We start from the raw sequence: 14,311 nt of genomic DNA on the forward strand, positions 1-14,311 counted from the left end.
TTCTGCATTATTTCTGTGGTATTTTCTTTGTACGTATTCTGAATTTTTGCGGTTTTAGTACATCTTCATTTCTGGCTCGCCCAGCTAGGAGGAGTAAGTCCTAGTCATGTGCACATGTTTTCTGTAGTAGCGCTACCCCCCGACTGAGGTCGAAGATCCGGCTTCGGCTGTTGATATTCTGTTTTGTTCTATTCTGACTTCACAGTCGATGATGTAGCCTTTTGCTGTTGATTTCTATTATCAGTCAGGGAGATGTACATGACTGTTTTTTGGTGTTTTTGTATTTTTGATTATTTCTGTATTCTGAGCATTTTCTGCATTTGTGTGAATTATTATTAATTATACTGCAATATCTGCATTATCTGTATTTCTGCGATCATACTGGGCCCTCGTTGCTCATACACTCTGTGAATTCTGTTATCGCAGGAGAAGATCGAGTCTAGGATAGGGGTGTGTCTGGGAGTCGTATTTCTTGCTCTTGTAGTATCTTTGTAGTGAACTTCCTTGTGTGAGTAAGACTTGTATTTGTTATGATTATGCCCTCCAATGCCATCGAGGATACTTGTATTAGGGCATTTCATTTGTATTATACATTCTTATTTAATAGGCATTTATTTTGATGTTCATATAAATCTTGTGATGGTATTATAATTAGTTTTGAATATCATAGTCCATGTGTATTAAGTTAAATCTTCTACTCTTTGTAAGATAGAGAGAAGAGCACTAGAAGAGTTTGGTACTTATACACTTAAATAGTTCGCAAATTAGAGAATCTTTAATTGGCCGTTAAAGGTTCGTAAGGATTTGTATGACATATACTTTGACAAATAATGCTAGTTGAACACTATGGAATAGTGAGAGCATATGTCATAAATACATCATTGGGAATTGGTGTATTCGAACATGATTCGCAACAATCCAATGACATGGGTTTTACTCTTTGACAGTCAATGATTGGGATTGTTGGTTATGATCATATTAGTGGACCTTAGACCTGAGGTATCATGATCACAATGTACTTGTGATGTCTAGTCTGTTACTAGAGTTGTTAGGCTCAGTTCACCTTTTGGTAGGGTCGACCTCTAAGTGCGACTTTGTCGGGCAGGTAGCAGTTGTGAGTGATCACCAAGAAGGAATTCGTTCTCTCGGAAGTAAACGAGTCAGTATTCTATGCGACTATAAGTATGTGAGATTAGAAGACCTTGGTCAACGCAGTCAAACTAATCGTGTGGGACACGAAGGGTAGTTTGGTAATCTCACCCCACTATAGTTATTTGCATATAATCGAGTTCAGTGAGTTTGACAATTACCATGGCTCTCACTCGGTTGGGATACAAGAACGAAAGGTTTATACACATATGGTAATCATAATCGGAAAGGTTCGTAATGATCTACTCATTCGTGTTTAATTGGGCTACGATGTGGGGCCACGGGGCTGGCTAGGTGTTACCCACGTCCTTTGGTATCCTCCCATTGCCAATCGAAACGAACCTAAGGAGTCACACTTAAAGGGATAAAGAATCGGGTCTTGTTTTTGAGTACAATGTAGAAATTGTCAATTTACAATTTTACTTCATGGGATGAGTGAAATTGTAAATTTATCTAGGGTTTTTTTGTCTTAAGTTTAAATTTTTGATTTAAATTCGATGGAGTCGAATAGATAATCAAAAATTATGAGGACTCAAAAGATAAAAAGTGGTTTTTAGTTAGATTAGGACTCATATTTCTAATAGAACTTCTATGGTAATGTTTATCATATTATGAAGGTTCATATTTTTGAATAGGACTTCATAATTGAATGATGTTTATCATGTTATGAAGGTTCATATTTCAAATAGAACTCATAATTGAATAATATTTATCATGTTTTATGAAGTTTCTATAAATATGACTCCTCTCCAACTATAGAATTGACTCAATTAATTCTCTAGTGAGAAAATCCCCTAGCTCTCTCTTCCTCTCTAACCCTAGCCGCTATTTTGAGAAGAAGAGGAGATTGTCTCTTAATTCCGGCGTGTGATCTAGAGGCGTGGAACTTTCATTCGGCGCTAGGAGATCTACGACAATCCGAGAGATAAATTTGGTGCATCAAAGGAAAGAAAAACATTAAGAGGTAATTTCCTACGCCTTTTAATTAAATTACAGTGCTCATTAAAACAATTAGAATATATATCGCAAATATATTATTGCTTCCACATGCTCTTTTAATGTTATTTGATTTTTGCGATATTACCCAACAGTATTCTGTTTGCATATTTTGGGTCTGTAGACCGTTTGTATAACTTTGTATTCTGTAGGGCTCCTAAAGCTCATACTTGTATTATTTTGATTCCTGTTATTCTATATGTGGTTATGTATTACTGTTTATATTTTGCTTGTTAGGGTTGACTTTGACCAGGTCAAATTTGAGGCCTTACACCCTGTGGGGCCCAATCCCATTAGATGCGGTTGATCTATTAGCGGGTCTGCTTGTGGGGCTGGGACGTGACATCTTTGCACAGCTATAATCATAATTTGCCAAAACCGTGAAGACCGGGAAATCCCTTTGATATGGAGAAGTAGAAATACTGATGTAGAAGTGTTGATATAGAAATGTGGTTGTGAAAGAGTTGCTGTGAAAGGAGTTGGGTGTTGCTAAGGTTTTGTTGATATTGGGGAATTAATAAAAAACAGAGAAGTTTTGGATGAATTAGAGGTAGTTATATTTGAGTCAAGAGGTAGTTAATGAGGTGGATATTGGCCTAAGTTGATCTGGTGGAACATCTTAAGAGGGTCATTATAAGTATTTATATCTGAACTGTTGGATTGGTTGTAACTTGTAAGAAATTGGGCCTAGGTTTAGTTTAATCTTGGCCATGAATGTAAACATATAGGAACTAATGACTTGTACTGGAGGACTTAAGGAATAAAGTGTGTTTTGAGTGTGTTTTCTTGGATTTCTCTTCCATCTTGTGTTCTTTTCCATTGATCTTCAGGTTCTTGCTAGTGTCTTTGAGTTTTCTCCATATCACTCTTGTTTGGAAAAGCTACACTTTCATTATGCAGGACTGCAACGCAGTCATGTATGACCATGGCGAACCAATATGGGCTTCCCAAACTTATGGTAGGGGGAGCAGGTGCTACATCACACTCCAGTGTGATGGAAACCTGGTCATTTATAACGACAGTAACACCGCCGTGTGGGCGAGCAACCCCAACTTAGCAGAAGCCACCTACGTCCTCATCATGAAAAAAGATCGCAATCTTGTTCTCTATGGCCCCGCACACTGGGCAACCAACACCAACATCGGTTTCTCTGGTGCTATGTTCATCGAAAGTAAGGCCATCATCTTCGGTGCTTTGCCTGCTAATAAACCTACCAAAGAAGCCAAGGCATCTGGTATTATATCCATGGTTGTCAACAATTAAGTGATGATGAGGATCAGTACTGATCGAGAGCCTCATGTATTAACGGATAAATAAGCACGTTACGTCGTAGCTGATGCCCTCAATGCTTAAAAATATTTAAGGCATAAAGGAAGTCATACTTGTCTTTCATTAAAATAGTATTAAATTATAATAAAAGTTATATTACACAAAATTCTCACATTTTCAGATATACATATCTATGTGAAAAGAACAAGCTTTGCAAAAGCATATGTGTAATTTCACATTATAGCAGAGGTATATATGTCAAATAAATACTAAATAAGGTAATATTTAATTACAAAAGCATAAACATATAGTTAAATCTGTAATCCTGAGATCATATATGAGTTCATGAAGTTGTCATTCATATTTTTTTTTTCTTTACAGGGAAATAATAAGATGGCTCTATGTACTCTAATTAATTATTTGAATTTTCATATATAGTAGTCTAAGTTCTTTTGAAAAAAGATTTAATTTAATTTAGGTCTGTTGTTTCTGGTTTGAATCAATCTAAGTTGAATCCCTCCTTGGCAAGAGTTAGATATGAGGCTTTAGAGGCTTTAAAGTTTTTTTTCCCCAGTGGGAATAAATGTATAAGTTATCTGTGTGAGTGGGTTTTTTAAAGTATTTCATACACCCTCATTCTGAAGAGACTTGATGCCTTATCTTGCCGTATGTAGGAGAACTTGGGTGCCACTAGGCTAAACTCTCTTTGGATATCTTTTAAAGTTTATAAAACAAGAACAAGATCATTCATAGGCCCTTATATTTATTATATCTAAAATTGAATGGACTAGATATTTACCTTATCAATTATTAAATGATTGTTTGGCATTTAAATTTCTAATTACACCGAACCAAACTATTGTTCCTCAAGTCTATTGTCATTTAAAGACAATTGTACAAATTATGTGCAAACAAATGACAAATCCTAGTTCAAACATGAAAATTGATGAACTTTTGAAATTTATTACTATCCTTTTTCCTTTGTTTCAACTTCAATGTTCCCTACAAATGAATATAACATTTACTAAAATCATCACAAATACGGTTTAAAATCACAATTGAAACAAATTAAATCAACAAAAAAAAAACTATATTAATCAAACACACAAACATTCATCATTCTGAAGGCATGTTAGTTGCTATTAATTATGTAGTTGCCCATATGATGCTCCATGTGCATCTATAGCTTGTTACAATTATACCTTCTTTTCGGATCGGGGAACAAACACCTTGAGATCTGATTCCGTAAATTGTTGAAAGCCAAAGGTCATCTAATACTTCTTATGAACCTATTCTGAATGTTATTATTAGTTCCTCCGGTGTGGTTTGTGGGTATTAGGTAACACTTAAGCACTCATAGAAGTCTCACACAACCAATAAAGAAAGAGCACACAAACAAACACAAGGAGACACACAACGTTGAGTAACCCTGGGTCAAGGCCCACTCGCCTACGTTTGGGGGACAAGCTCGGAGATAAACAATCCACTAAAAGAGGTAAAAATAGATGAGTACAAACACTTGTTACTCACACTCTCAACAATAAAGATCACTACCCTCTCTAGATTGTCTGGTGCTCACACACTCTCCTCCAAGAGTCAGTCAAGAGTCACTCATACAATCTACGAGCAAGGTAGCTTATATAGACGCCTGAACGTCCCAAGTATAGCACATACCTCTTTTAGAATCTCCGCGGCTACTAATTTAAAACCTTCCGAAATTAGCTGTTGCAACTCCTGTTGTAACATAAGTTGCAACATGACCGATCAGCGACTTGATCGAGTTATGGTTACGCTATGGACGACCTCAAGACCCATCAACCTCTCGGTCATGCTTAGTCCGAGTCGATGCAGCCAAATCTCCCGATCCCGATTGCCGGCAACTAGTCTACCTCCTCAGGTCCTCATCACGCAGTCCCCTCGCAAGGGGCGCACGTCCTTGTGCGTTTTCATGAAACTTGCCAAACTTAGTCTTCAATCTTCCAAGTTTGGTCTTCAAAGATTAATGTATGATATATCAGGACTGTTATGCCATCCTCTGCAGCAATACAAGGAGAGATATGACCAGCAGTTACATGATATGGCAGCGATGGTTGAAAGACTTGAAAACAGTTGACAAAAATTACTAATGGAGGTAAGCTATCCTTCATCAATGTGTTGCAAAATAGAAAAGAGGTGACAGGACTACTCAGGTTCATATATGGCAGATTGACTCACAATCATCAGAGATAGAAAGGCTCTTTGAAGAGAATTCCAATATGGCAACTTCATATCAGGATGCCATGTCTGCTGCCATGCAATGGGAAAATCAGGTACACTACTTGGCATGCTGGCATAGCTTGATTTGAAGTAATTACTTTTGGTTTTGGGATCATTTTTCGATATCTTGTTGACCGTTTCATTTTCTTTTTTTGTTGTTATCTGGTTTATCTACTTTATGCCATATCAAAAGCTTATGCTATGGTATCACAGCCTTGCTCACTTGGTAAACGTAGTTAATTATACTTATCATTAGGTAGTTTGCAAATAGTGCCTTTGGTAGTTCTCACCGATTGTGCCTTAGACAATAGTCATAGAAGCATGCATCATTCTTTGTTTTGTAATGTGTTTGAGGTTGATATATGTGCAAAAGTATTATTTACCCCTTTTATGTTGTCTTCTGGACATTTATGGATACTGTTTTTTTTAAAACAAAATTTATTTATTTGGTCCACTTATATGAATCTATAATCACATAATGTAATTACTTGCTGCCATGGCTCACTTTATGATCTTAATTTTCATTCAGTTAGCATAACTTAGGGTGGGTTGTCCATGAAAATAATTTTCTGCCACTACTTTGTGATGAAGGACCTTGAAACTTCACCTTACCTTCTGGCCCCATGCTTGCTTGGAGAAGGCCTCAGTTTATTTGGTTCTAAGAATTAATGCCATTCAATTTGGTGCTATGGTTTAGAATGGAATAATGTTGGCTAGATGGGAGGTATTCATCAACACTTGGATGTTTTTAATATTGAAATTGACAGGTGAAAGATTGCCTGAAGCAGAATGAAGAGCTTCGCCACCTTCTTGATAAAATGAGATCAGAGCAAGTTAACCCATTGCAATCAAGTGATGGAAATATCCCTTCATATCCTGATACTGAGAAAATTGTTGGGAACATGTCCACCTCTCCTGCATCTGCAGTTGAATATCAGTTACTCAAGGTCAGTTTTTAGAGCTGAAGCTTGAAAGTTTATTCTAATTGTTCTCAACGTAACGTATTGCTGGTTTAATTTATATGAATTTCAGCACTCTGTTTTTCTTCTCCTGCATTAAATTATATTCTATTTGCTCCCAACTTTCCTTTTATTTGATCGGTAGTGTATGTAGAAATGTTGTGCGGATGTCATATGTTTGTTATTCATGGCCGTATATGCGGACTTGAGTGATCTCTGACCCACCTAATATTAATGTGTATGCCAATAAAAACAGCTACATATATGTTGAAGTGGAATGGTATTGTGTGGCCAATCTATAGTTCTGCTAAAGGTCTCAAAGAAACTTTGGCATGATATTTCTGAGCTATTTGGAGGGAAAGTTTGGTGTTTGGTACTATTTGAAGCTTAGTTGTGCATGGAATCCAACATTTATCTGATCATATGCTTGTATATTATCTGGTGATCATTTGTAGGGCCAGATTGCTAAAGAACAGAGTAGGGCGGAAACACTGTCAGCGGAGGTTATGAAACTTACAGCCGAACTCAGACGTTCAGTGCAATCTTATAACAACCTTGCGAGACTGTAATGCTTTTTATCATCCTCTGAACCTGTCGTCTGATTGTTAGTAAAGGCTGTGTCATGGGTGACTAAACCATGTCTTCCTCGTGCAGGTATAGACCAGTTTTCCGAAATATAGAGAACGAGCTTATGAAAATGAAGCAAGAAAGTTTTGTCTCCATTCAGCTGTAAGTTTCCTATGATTCCATTCAATCTTCATCCTCTGTGTTTCTACTACGGGATCAGATCAATGACAGTTTATATTAAGCATGCTCAAGAATTTTCCAATTATGAATATGTATTACTATGTTACTGTGGTGCTTGTGAACAGTGTTCCCAAAGCAGCATTTGTTTCTCTTTAATTTTCAAACCACAGTTCATTGTGCATTACCTGGCCAAAAATCAGGGAATGGACGCTTGTCAAATAATGTAAATTGTCAAGAAATGCTTGTTTTTGAGAGAATTTATTTTGTTGTAAATTTTAGTGTTATTAAGTCATATAAAAAAAAAACCCTGAAATATACGAGTTGTGGGTAAATACATCTTGTTTATTTCTTGCAGTTTGTACTTTAAAAAAGACGGTTGACGCCATGGACGCACATATATGGTAGTAAAATAATCCAACATTCTTAACATCCTTATTTTCTTAAAAGAAAATTGGTAGCCACGGCATACAGAGGTTGTTGGACACATTAAAAGCCCATAGTTAGTCGGCAGTGACCGTGTCAATCTTGCCGGAAACAGCGCTGGAGATGACATTAGACCAGATTACAGGGCCATAGACAGTGAGCATGGCGTTGGTTTGCAGCACGAGAACAAACTCCGAATACGTGCTGGGTGAAGCCACTCTGTTAGTCCAGAGAACATCACCACCCCAATGCTTCACTCTCAACTCACCATTAGCTTCCAAGTTAGCGTAACAGTCATGCATGGTTCTGTCAGTGACACCAGTCTGCCATTTTGTGGCTCCGTCGCCGTTGAGCACCAGGTTGCAGTCGTCCAGCAGTGTGAGTTCATTGTTCCCATTAACGATCGTGGTTCCGATTGGTGCTACATCACCGGAGTAGAGCACTGACTCAGTGGTCTTCGTCCAAGTCCAACCAACTGTTAGAGAGAAGTGTAGAGAGAGAAGTAGTAAAGGATTCTGGAGTTCAAATATTCTTCTTATTATTTGCATGATTACTATGCCTTCATATAGCTTTCATCTTGGAACGGTCCACACACAAAACAAGGGATGCTTACACGCATTACAAGGCAACAGTCCAACAACGTTTGACCAAGTTTCTCTAACAGTACTAGACTAAGTCTTATGAGACCAATTTATTGACATAGACTCAAATATAAAAAACACATGCTTATTAACACAAACTCCCATGCATAACTGCAACATTACTAGCTTTATTTAAACCTCAACACTCTCCCTTAATTAAAGCTGCATACGCCCAGCATTGTTCTGAAATAAGAATGCTTCTGAACTGAGAGCGCCTTCGTGAAGATATCGGCCATTTGATCTTCAGTGCTGCAGAAGTTCAAAACTATTAAGCCTTTTGCTATCAGATCTCTAATGAAGTGAAATCTGATTTCTATATGCTTTATTCTCCCATGTAGGACTGGGTTTTTTGCAATTGCAATGGTTGATCTATTGTCACAATATACCTTTGTAGGATCAGTCTGTGCTTGCCCCAAATCAGAGAGCAATCTTCTAAGCCAAACAGCTTGACAAGCTGCACTTGTTGCTGCAACATACTCCGCTTCGGTCGTCGAGAGAGCCGTGATCTCCTGTTTCCGAGAACACCATGTAATAACTGCTGAACCCAAGCTAAAAACATTGCCAGTAGTACTTGATAAAATTCAGACACTCAAACCTCACACTTGTTTACACTCACAGCTCTTAGAAGATGATAACCAGAAAACAAACTTCAACATGATGAAAATAACTTTTTGTTGACCTTTCTTACTCCACTACCATTACATATAAGAAGAGAAAAAGCAAAAAGCAAAAGAACACACTCCCAACCAGAAGATGACAACGCATACAACTAAAAAGTAAAAAAAAGCAAATGCTAGCTAGGATAACATAATGCACTAGGAAACAACTAGCTTCCCATGTCCAATCTGAGCACACAATTTCATACAACTCCATGCACGTGAACAGCTTGCACCAAAGCTCAATATTTGAGCCAAAACCTTGAGACTCCTGAGCAATCTTCTCCTCGAGACTTCTGATAAAAAGTTTCTGAGTATTCTCTAACATGCCCCTTATACTCAGAAACTCCTCACACCAAGCACTCCCCTGAAGTCCTCGTGCTTTTGGGTTGATAGTGGTTTTGTAAACACATCAGCTGCTTGTTCTTCTGTTCGACAATGGATCAACTCAATTAAACCGTCGTTCACAAGTCCACGGATGAAATGGAACCTTGTTTCAATGTGTTTGGTCCTTCCGTGCAAGATTGGATTTTTAGCAATTGAAATGGCAGAACGATTATCACAATATATCACGGTTGGACTTATTTGAGCTTGATTCATATCTCCGAGAACCCGACGCATCCATACTCCTTGACAAGCTGCGGAGGTGGCTGAGACGTACTCGGCTTCGGTGCTTGACAATGCTATGATGTCTTGCTTCTTTGAGCACCAGGAAACAGCCGCTGAACCCATAGTAAATACCCATCCAGTTGTGCTCTTTCGATCATCTGACGAACCACTCCAATCACTATCTGTGAAGCCAGTGAGCTTGGGGTTACTCACACACTCATATAGCAAACCATGTCCCATCGTTCCAGAGACATAGTGAAATATACGCTTCACCGCTCCTAGATGGTGCATAGTAGGGCTTTGCATGAACCTGGACACAACTCCTACAACATATGTGAGGTCAGGTCGGGTGTGCGACAAGTATAGAAGACCTCCAATCATACTTCTATAACGTTGAGCATTCGCAATACCTGAGCCATCATCTCGACGCAACTTCTCGTTAGTGTTCATAGGGTTAGAGATGGACTTGCAATGAAGCATTCCATATTTCTTCAACAACCCTTCAGCATATCTTCTCTGTGAGATGAAAATGGACCCCTTTTGCTGTTTGACTTCTAAGCCAAGGAAATAATTAAGTAACCCAAGGTCCGACATTTCAAATGTGCTCAGCATTGCACTTTTGAATTCAGCTAACATCTCACCTGAAGAGCTCATGTAGACAATGTCGTCTACGTACATGCACAGGAGTAGAACATCACTAGTTCCTTTCATTTTTTTGTAGAGAGTTTGTGAAGAGAAACAATGATAAGAAATAACTATGAGTGGCTTTGTGGGCATGTGCGTGTTAGTCACATGTTGACTTATGTTATATAGATATATTAGCATATATATTATTATGTTAGTATATAAGGATATATTAGCATATATTATTATGTTAGTATATAAGGATATATTAGCATATAATATATGCTAATAAGATTATCTCTCATCGAGTTGGATATGAGGTATATATAACTCAGGATTTTCTTATTGTTTTCTTCTTGAGACGAGTTTGAGAGTTGTTCAAGCCATCAGAGATATTCTTCATAGTGGATTTCAATTCCCGACCCACGTGAGAGCGTAAGGCGAGAGTGCTGAACTCCACGTAATTCTATCATCGTGGTTTGTGTGTGTTTATCTTTCTTTCTCTATTATAGTCCTATCTTTGCATGTGTTTTGGAGACTAACCTTGACAGGTTATTGGGACATCTACGGGTGTGTTAGTGCTTTCGAAAGGGGTCTTAAGTGAAGCATTAAGTCCCCCCAACAGAGTTGGTTCATTCTCACTGCGCACAAAGCCCAACTGCAAGAAGAACTCATCTATTTTGGAATACCAGGCTCTCGGAGCTTGACGAAGCCCATAGAGAGCCTTCCTCAAACGATAAACATAGTTTTTCTTTCCTTCGACTTCATATCCTTCAGGTTGAGTCACAAACACCTCCTCCTTTAGCTCACCGTTTAGGAATGCCGATTTGATATCTAGTTGATACACATGCCACCTTTGTTGAGCTCCAACGGCAAGAAACAATCGGATTGTCTCCATGCGAGCTACTGGTGAGAACACTTTCAGTGAAATCGACTCCTTCTAGTTGAGAATAACCTTTGGCAACTATTCGAGCCTTTCTCTTGTTCGATGATCCATCCGGGTTATATTTGGATTTGAAAATCCACTTTAAACCCAGCGGCTTGACTCCCTCCGGTGGTGCAACCAATTCCCAAGTGTTGTTCTTTAAAATTGAGCTGATTTCTTCACTCATGGCATCCCTCCATTCTTGGCTTTTCATGGCTTCATTGTATGTGTATGGATCCGTGACACTTAGAGCAAAAAGAGCATGAAGTATAAATATCATCCAAGGATCTATACCTCATCTGGTGTTGTCTCATCCCGAGCTTTGATTGAGTGATGACTCCGGTGAACTAGAAGTTGAGTCACTTGAGTGGTTGGATGGATGTAGATAAGTCAAGTCATCAGTCTCATTATCAAGGAACACTAGTTTTTGAGTGGATGTGTTAACATCTGGCCAATCATACATGGCTTCTTCATGGAATGAGACATCACGGCTGATGAAGACTTTCCAAGTGGTAGGATCCAACATTACATGAGGCTTTTTGACTCCTCCGAGTAGCCAATGAAAAATGCACTTGGTTGATTTCGGGTCAAACTTCCCTACGAGAATGAGTGAGTGTTAACATAAACCCAACACAACCGAACACCCGATAGTGTTTCACGGTTGGCTTCTTCCCAAACAATACTTCATATGGTGTTTGGTTTTCTAGTGCGATAGTAGGAGCTCTGGGTTGAGAATATGAACAGCTGAGCTCTCGCTTCTCCCCATAAAAGCAACCCGGCATCTTTTTCTCCATGAGCATGGTCCTTGCCATCTCCCATGTGATTCGGTTTTTTCTCTCGGCAACACCGTTCTGCTGAGGCGAGTATGGAGCAGTTAATTGTCGCATGATCCCGTGATCATTACAAAAACCATCAAACTCTCGAGACACGAACTCTCCACCTCTGTCACTCCGAAAGGCCTTGAGTGGAAGTCCGAGCTGCTTCTCGAGACGTTGCTTGAATCCTTTGAAGTGCTCCAAGGCTTCTGATTTGTTTTGCATAAAATATACCCAACTGAAAGCGAGTATTGTCATCGGTTAGTAAGAAGAAATATACATTACCCCTAAGTGTAGGTGCCTGCATGGGTCCGACGAGATCTCCATGCACGAGTTCAAGTGGTTGTTGTGCTCTCTTAGCCTCATGTTTTTGGATATGCGATTCGGTGTTGTTTTTCCTAGTGCACACGCTTCACATGCCTCAACATGTGATATATTAGGAAGGTCTTCAACAAGTGCCCTCATTGAGCCATTTGTTTGAGACTATTTGAATTTATATGCCCACACCGCTTGTGCCATAGCTTGGATTTCTCTATCACCCCTTGAGTCACTTGAGTCGCACCAACATCCTCCATATCAAATGGAAAAAGCCTCCCAGCGATCATTTTTACCCTTGCAATCTCCTTGGTGGTCTTCTTGTCTCTAATAATGCATTCTTCATCTTCAAACAACACGGAATATCCGAGAGGACATCGGTTGTCCCTACGCTAAGAAGGTTGTGTGCCGGTGAGGCACAAACGCACTCCTTTGATGTCGTTCTTTCTTCCACAACTTGCATGAAGAGAAACGGTACCTATTCCCTCAACTTCAAGAGTCTTCCCATCTCCAAGTCGAACCTTTTGCTTAGGTGTATCATCAAGTTGTTTGAAAAGGTCTCGATCTCCCGGTCATGTGATTTGAATGTACTGTCGAGAAGCGGACTATTATTGCCGCCGTTTGTTCTTCACATCCAAGCCCGGCATTCATCACAAAGAGTGAGCCTTCTTCTGGTGTCTTTTCCTCTTCACTTGCAACATTCGCCCCCTTGTTTCTAAACCAGCACTGTGCCTTCATGTGCCCGTACTTTTTACATATATGGCATTGCACTCCTTGCTTATATCTTCTAGTGTCATCAAGTGCTTGATTTGAGCTTTCACTTGAGCTTCCATGCCATCCTCCAGTCCTTCCTCGTCCCTCGACAGCCCTCCGAAGGGCTGCTCCCGCGTCCTCGTCCTCCATTGAATGAGTTCACCTCACTTTGGAACCAGACATGAAATGCTTTTTCCTCTTCATCATCCGGAGTCAAAGCTAACATGGACTCATGTGTCTTGAGAGAACCACTCAACACTTCTACCGATAGTGTTTTTAAGATCCTTTAGCTTCAATAATTGAGGGAGACCACATGCTTAAACCTAGGTGCAAGGCTTCTTAGGGATCTTGGAGACAACAACCTTGTCGGTACCTCCTCTTCAAGCAATCTAATCACGGTAGACAATGTCCAAGACTCGGGTGATGTAGTCTTGCACATTTTCAGACATGCTTTATCTTCATTTCAGTAAATTCATTTGTAGTGCATGTACCTTCATCGAGATAACATCGAGTTTCCTTGAAACTCTGTCTTCAATATCTCCCAAGCCTCTTTTGCTGTTGAAGCTGAGGAGATTCGGATGAGAATCCTCGCATCAAGGGCTTGCTGAATCAAGAATAGAGCTTTGGCATCCTTGTCAATGCTATCATTGTTCCTATTCTCCTCTTCTTCCTCTTTGAGTCCGTCCTCCACCACATTCCAAAAGTTTCATTGATCCCGAACATGGTTTTTCATCATGAGACTCCATGCAGTTATAGTTGTCACCTTTGAAAAATAGGAACGTTGGCTTGTGAGTTGTGTGAAGATGAGCTACGATCGGCCATCCCGTATCTACGATACCACCGATAAAAATTCGGACACTCAAACCTCACACTTGTTTACACTCACAGCTCTTAGAAGATGATAACCAGAAAACAAACTTCAACACGATGAAAATAACTTTTTGTTGACCTTTCTTACTCCACTACCATTACATATAAGAAGAGAAAAAGCAAAAAGCAAAAGAACACACTCCCAACCAGAAGATGACAACGCATACAACTAAAAAGTAAAAAAAGCAAATGCTAGCTAGGATAACATAATGCACTAGGAAACAACTAGCTTCCCATGTCCAATCTGAGCACACAATTTCATACAACTCCATGCACGTGAACAGCTTGCACCAAAGCTCAATAT

The 14,311-nt window shown here is 39.3% G+C and overlaps 3 protein-coding genes across 3 annotated transcripts; 2 read left to right on the forward strand and 1 right to left on the reverse strand.

Moving 5' to 3' along the window:
• The first annotated feature begins 3,060 nt into the window (after nt 1–3,060).
• LOC120283007 (mannose-specific lectin-like) lies at nt 3,061–3,408 on the forward strand. Its single transcript, XM_039289832.1, has one exon. The coding sequence runs from the start codon at nt 3,061–3,063 to the stop codon at nt 3,406–3,408; it is 348 nt and encodes a 115-aa protein (XP_039145766.1).
• Nucleotides 3,409–5,504: 2,096 nt separating this feature from the next.
• On the forward strand, nt 5,505–6,726 carry LOC120282378. The gene is made up of 3 exons (XM_039289184.1): nt 5,505–5,545; nt 5,619–5,723; nt 6,438–6,726. The coding sequence occupies exons 1-3, from the start codon at nt 5,540–5,542 to the stop codon at nt 6,627–6,629; spliced, it is 303 nt and encodes a 100-aa protein (XP_039145118.1). The 5' UTR covers nt 5,505–5,539; the 3' UTR covers nt 6,630–6,726.
• A 1,148-nt stretch (nt 6,727–7,874) lies between these two features.
• Nucleotides 7,875–14,059, reverse strand: LOC120281928 (mannose-specific lectin 2-like). Its single transcript, XM_039288620.1, has 2 exons — nt 14,003–14,059; nt 7,875–9,035 (listed from the first exon to the last, which is right to left on the reverse strand). Exon 2 carries the CDS (start codon nt 8,345–8,347, stop codon nt 7,877–7,879), a length of 471 nt encoding a protein of 156 aa, XP_039144554.1. The 5' UTR covers nt 8,348–9,035; nt 14,003–14,059; the 3' UTR covers nt 7,875–7,876.
• Nucleotides 14,060–14,311: the final 252 nt, after the last annotated feature.

Source organism: Dioscorea cayenensis, chromosome 18 (assembly GCF_009730915.1).
Source record: "Dioscorea cayenensis subsp. rotundata cultivar TDr96_F1 chromosome 18, TDr96_F1_v2_PseudoChromosome.rev07_lg8_w22 25.fasta, whole genome shotgun sequence".
Taxonomy (NCBI): Eukaryota; Viridiplantae; Streptophyta; class Magnoliopsida; order Dioscoreales; family Dioscoreaceae; genus Dioscorea; species Dioscorea cayenensis.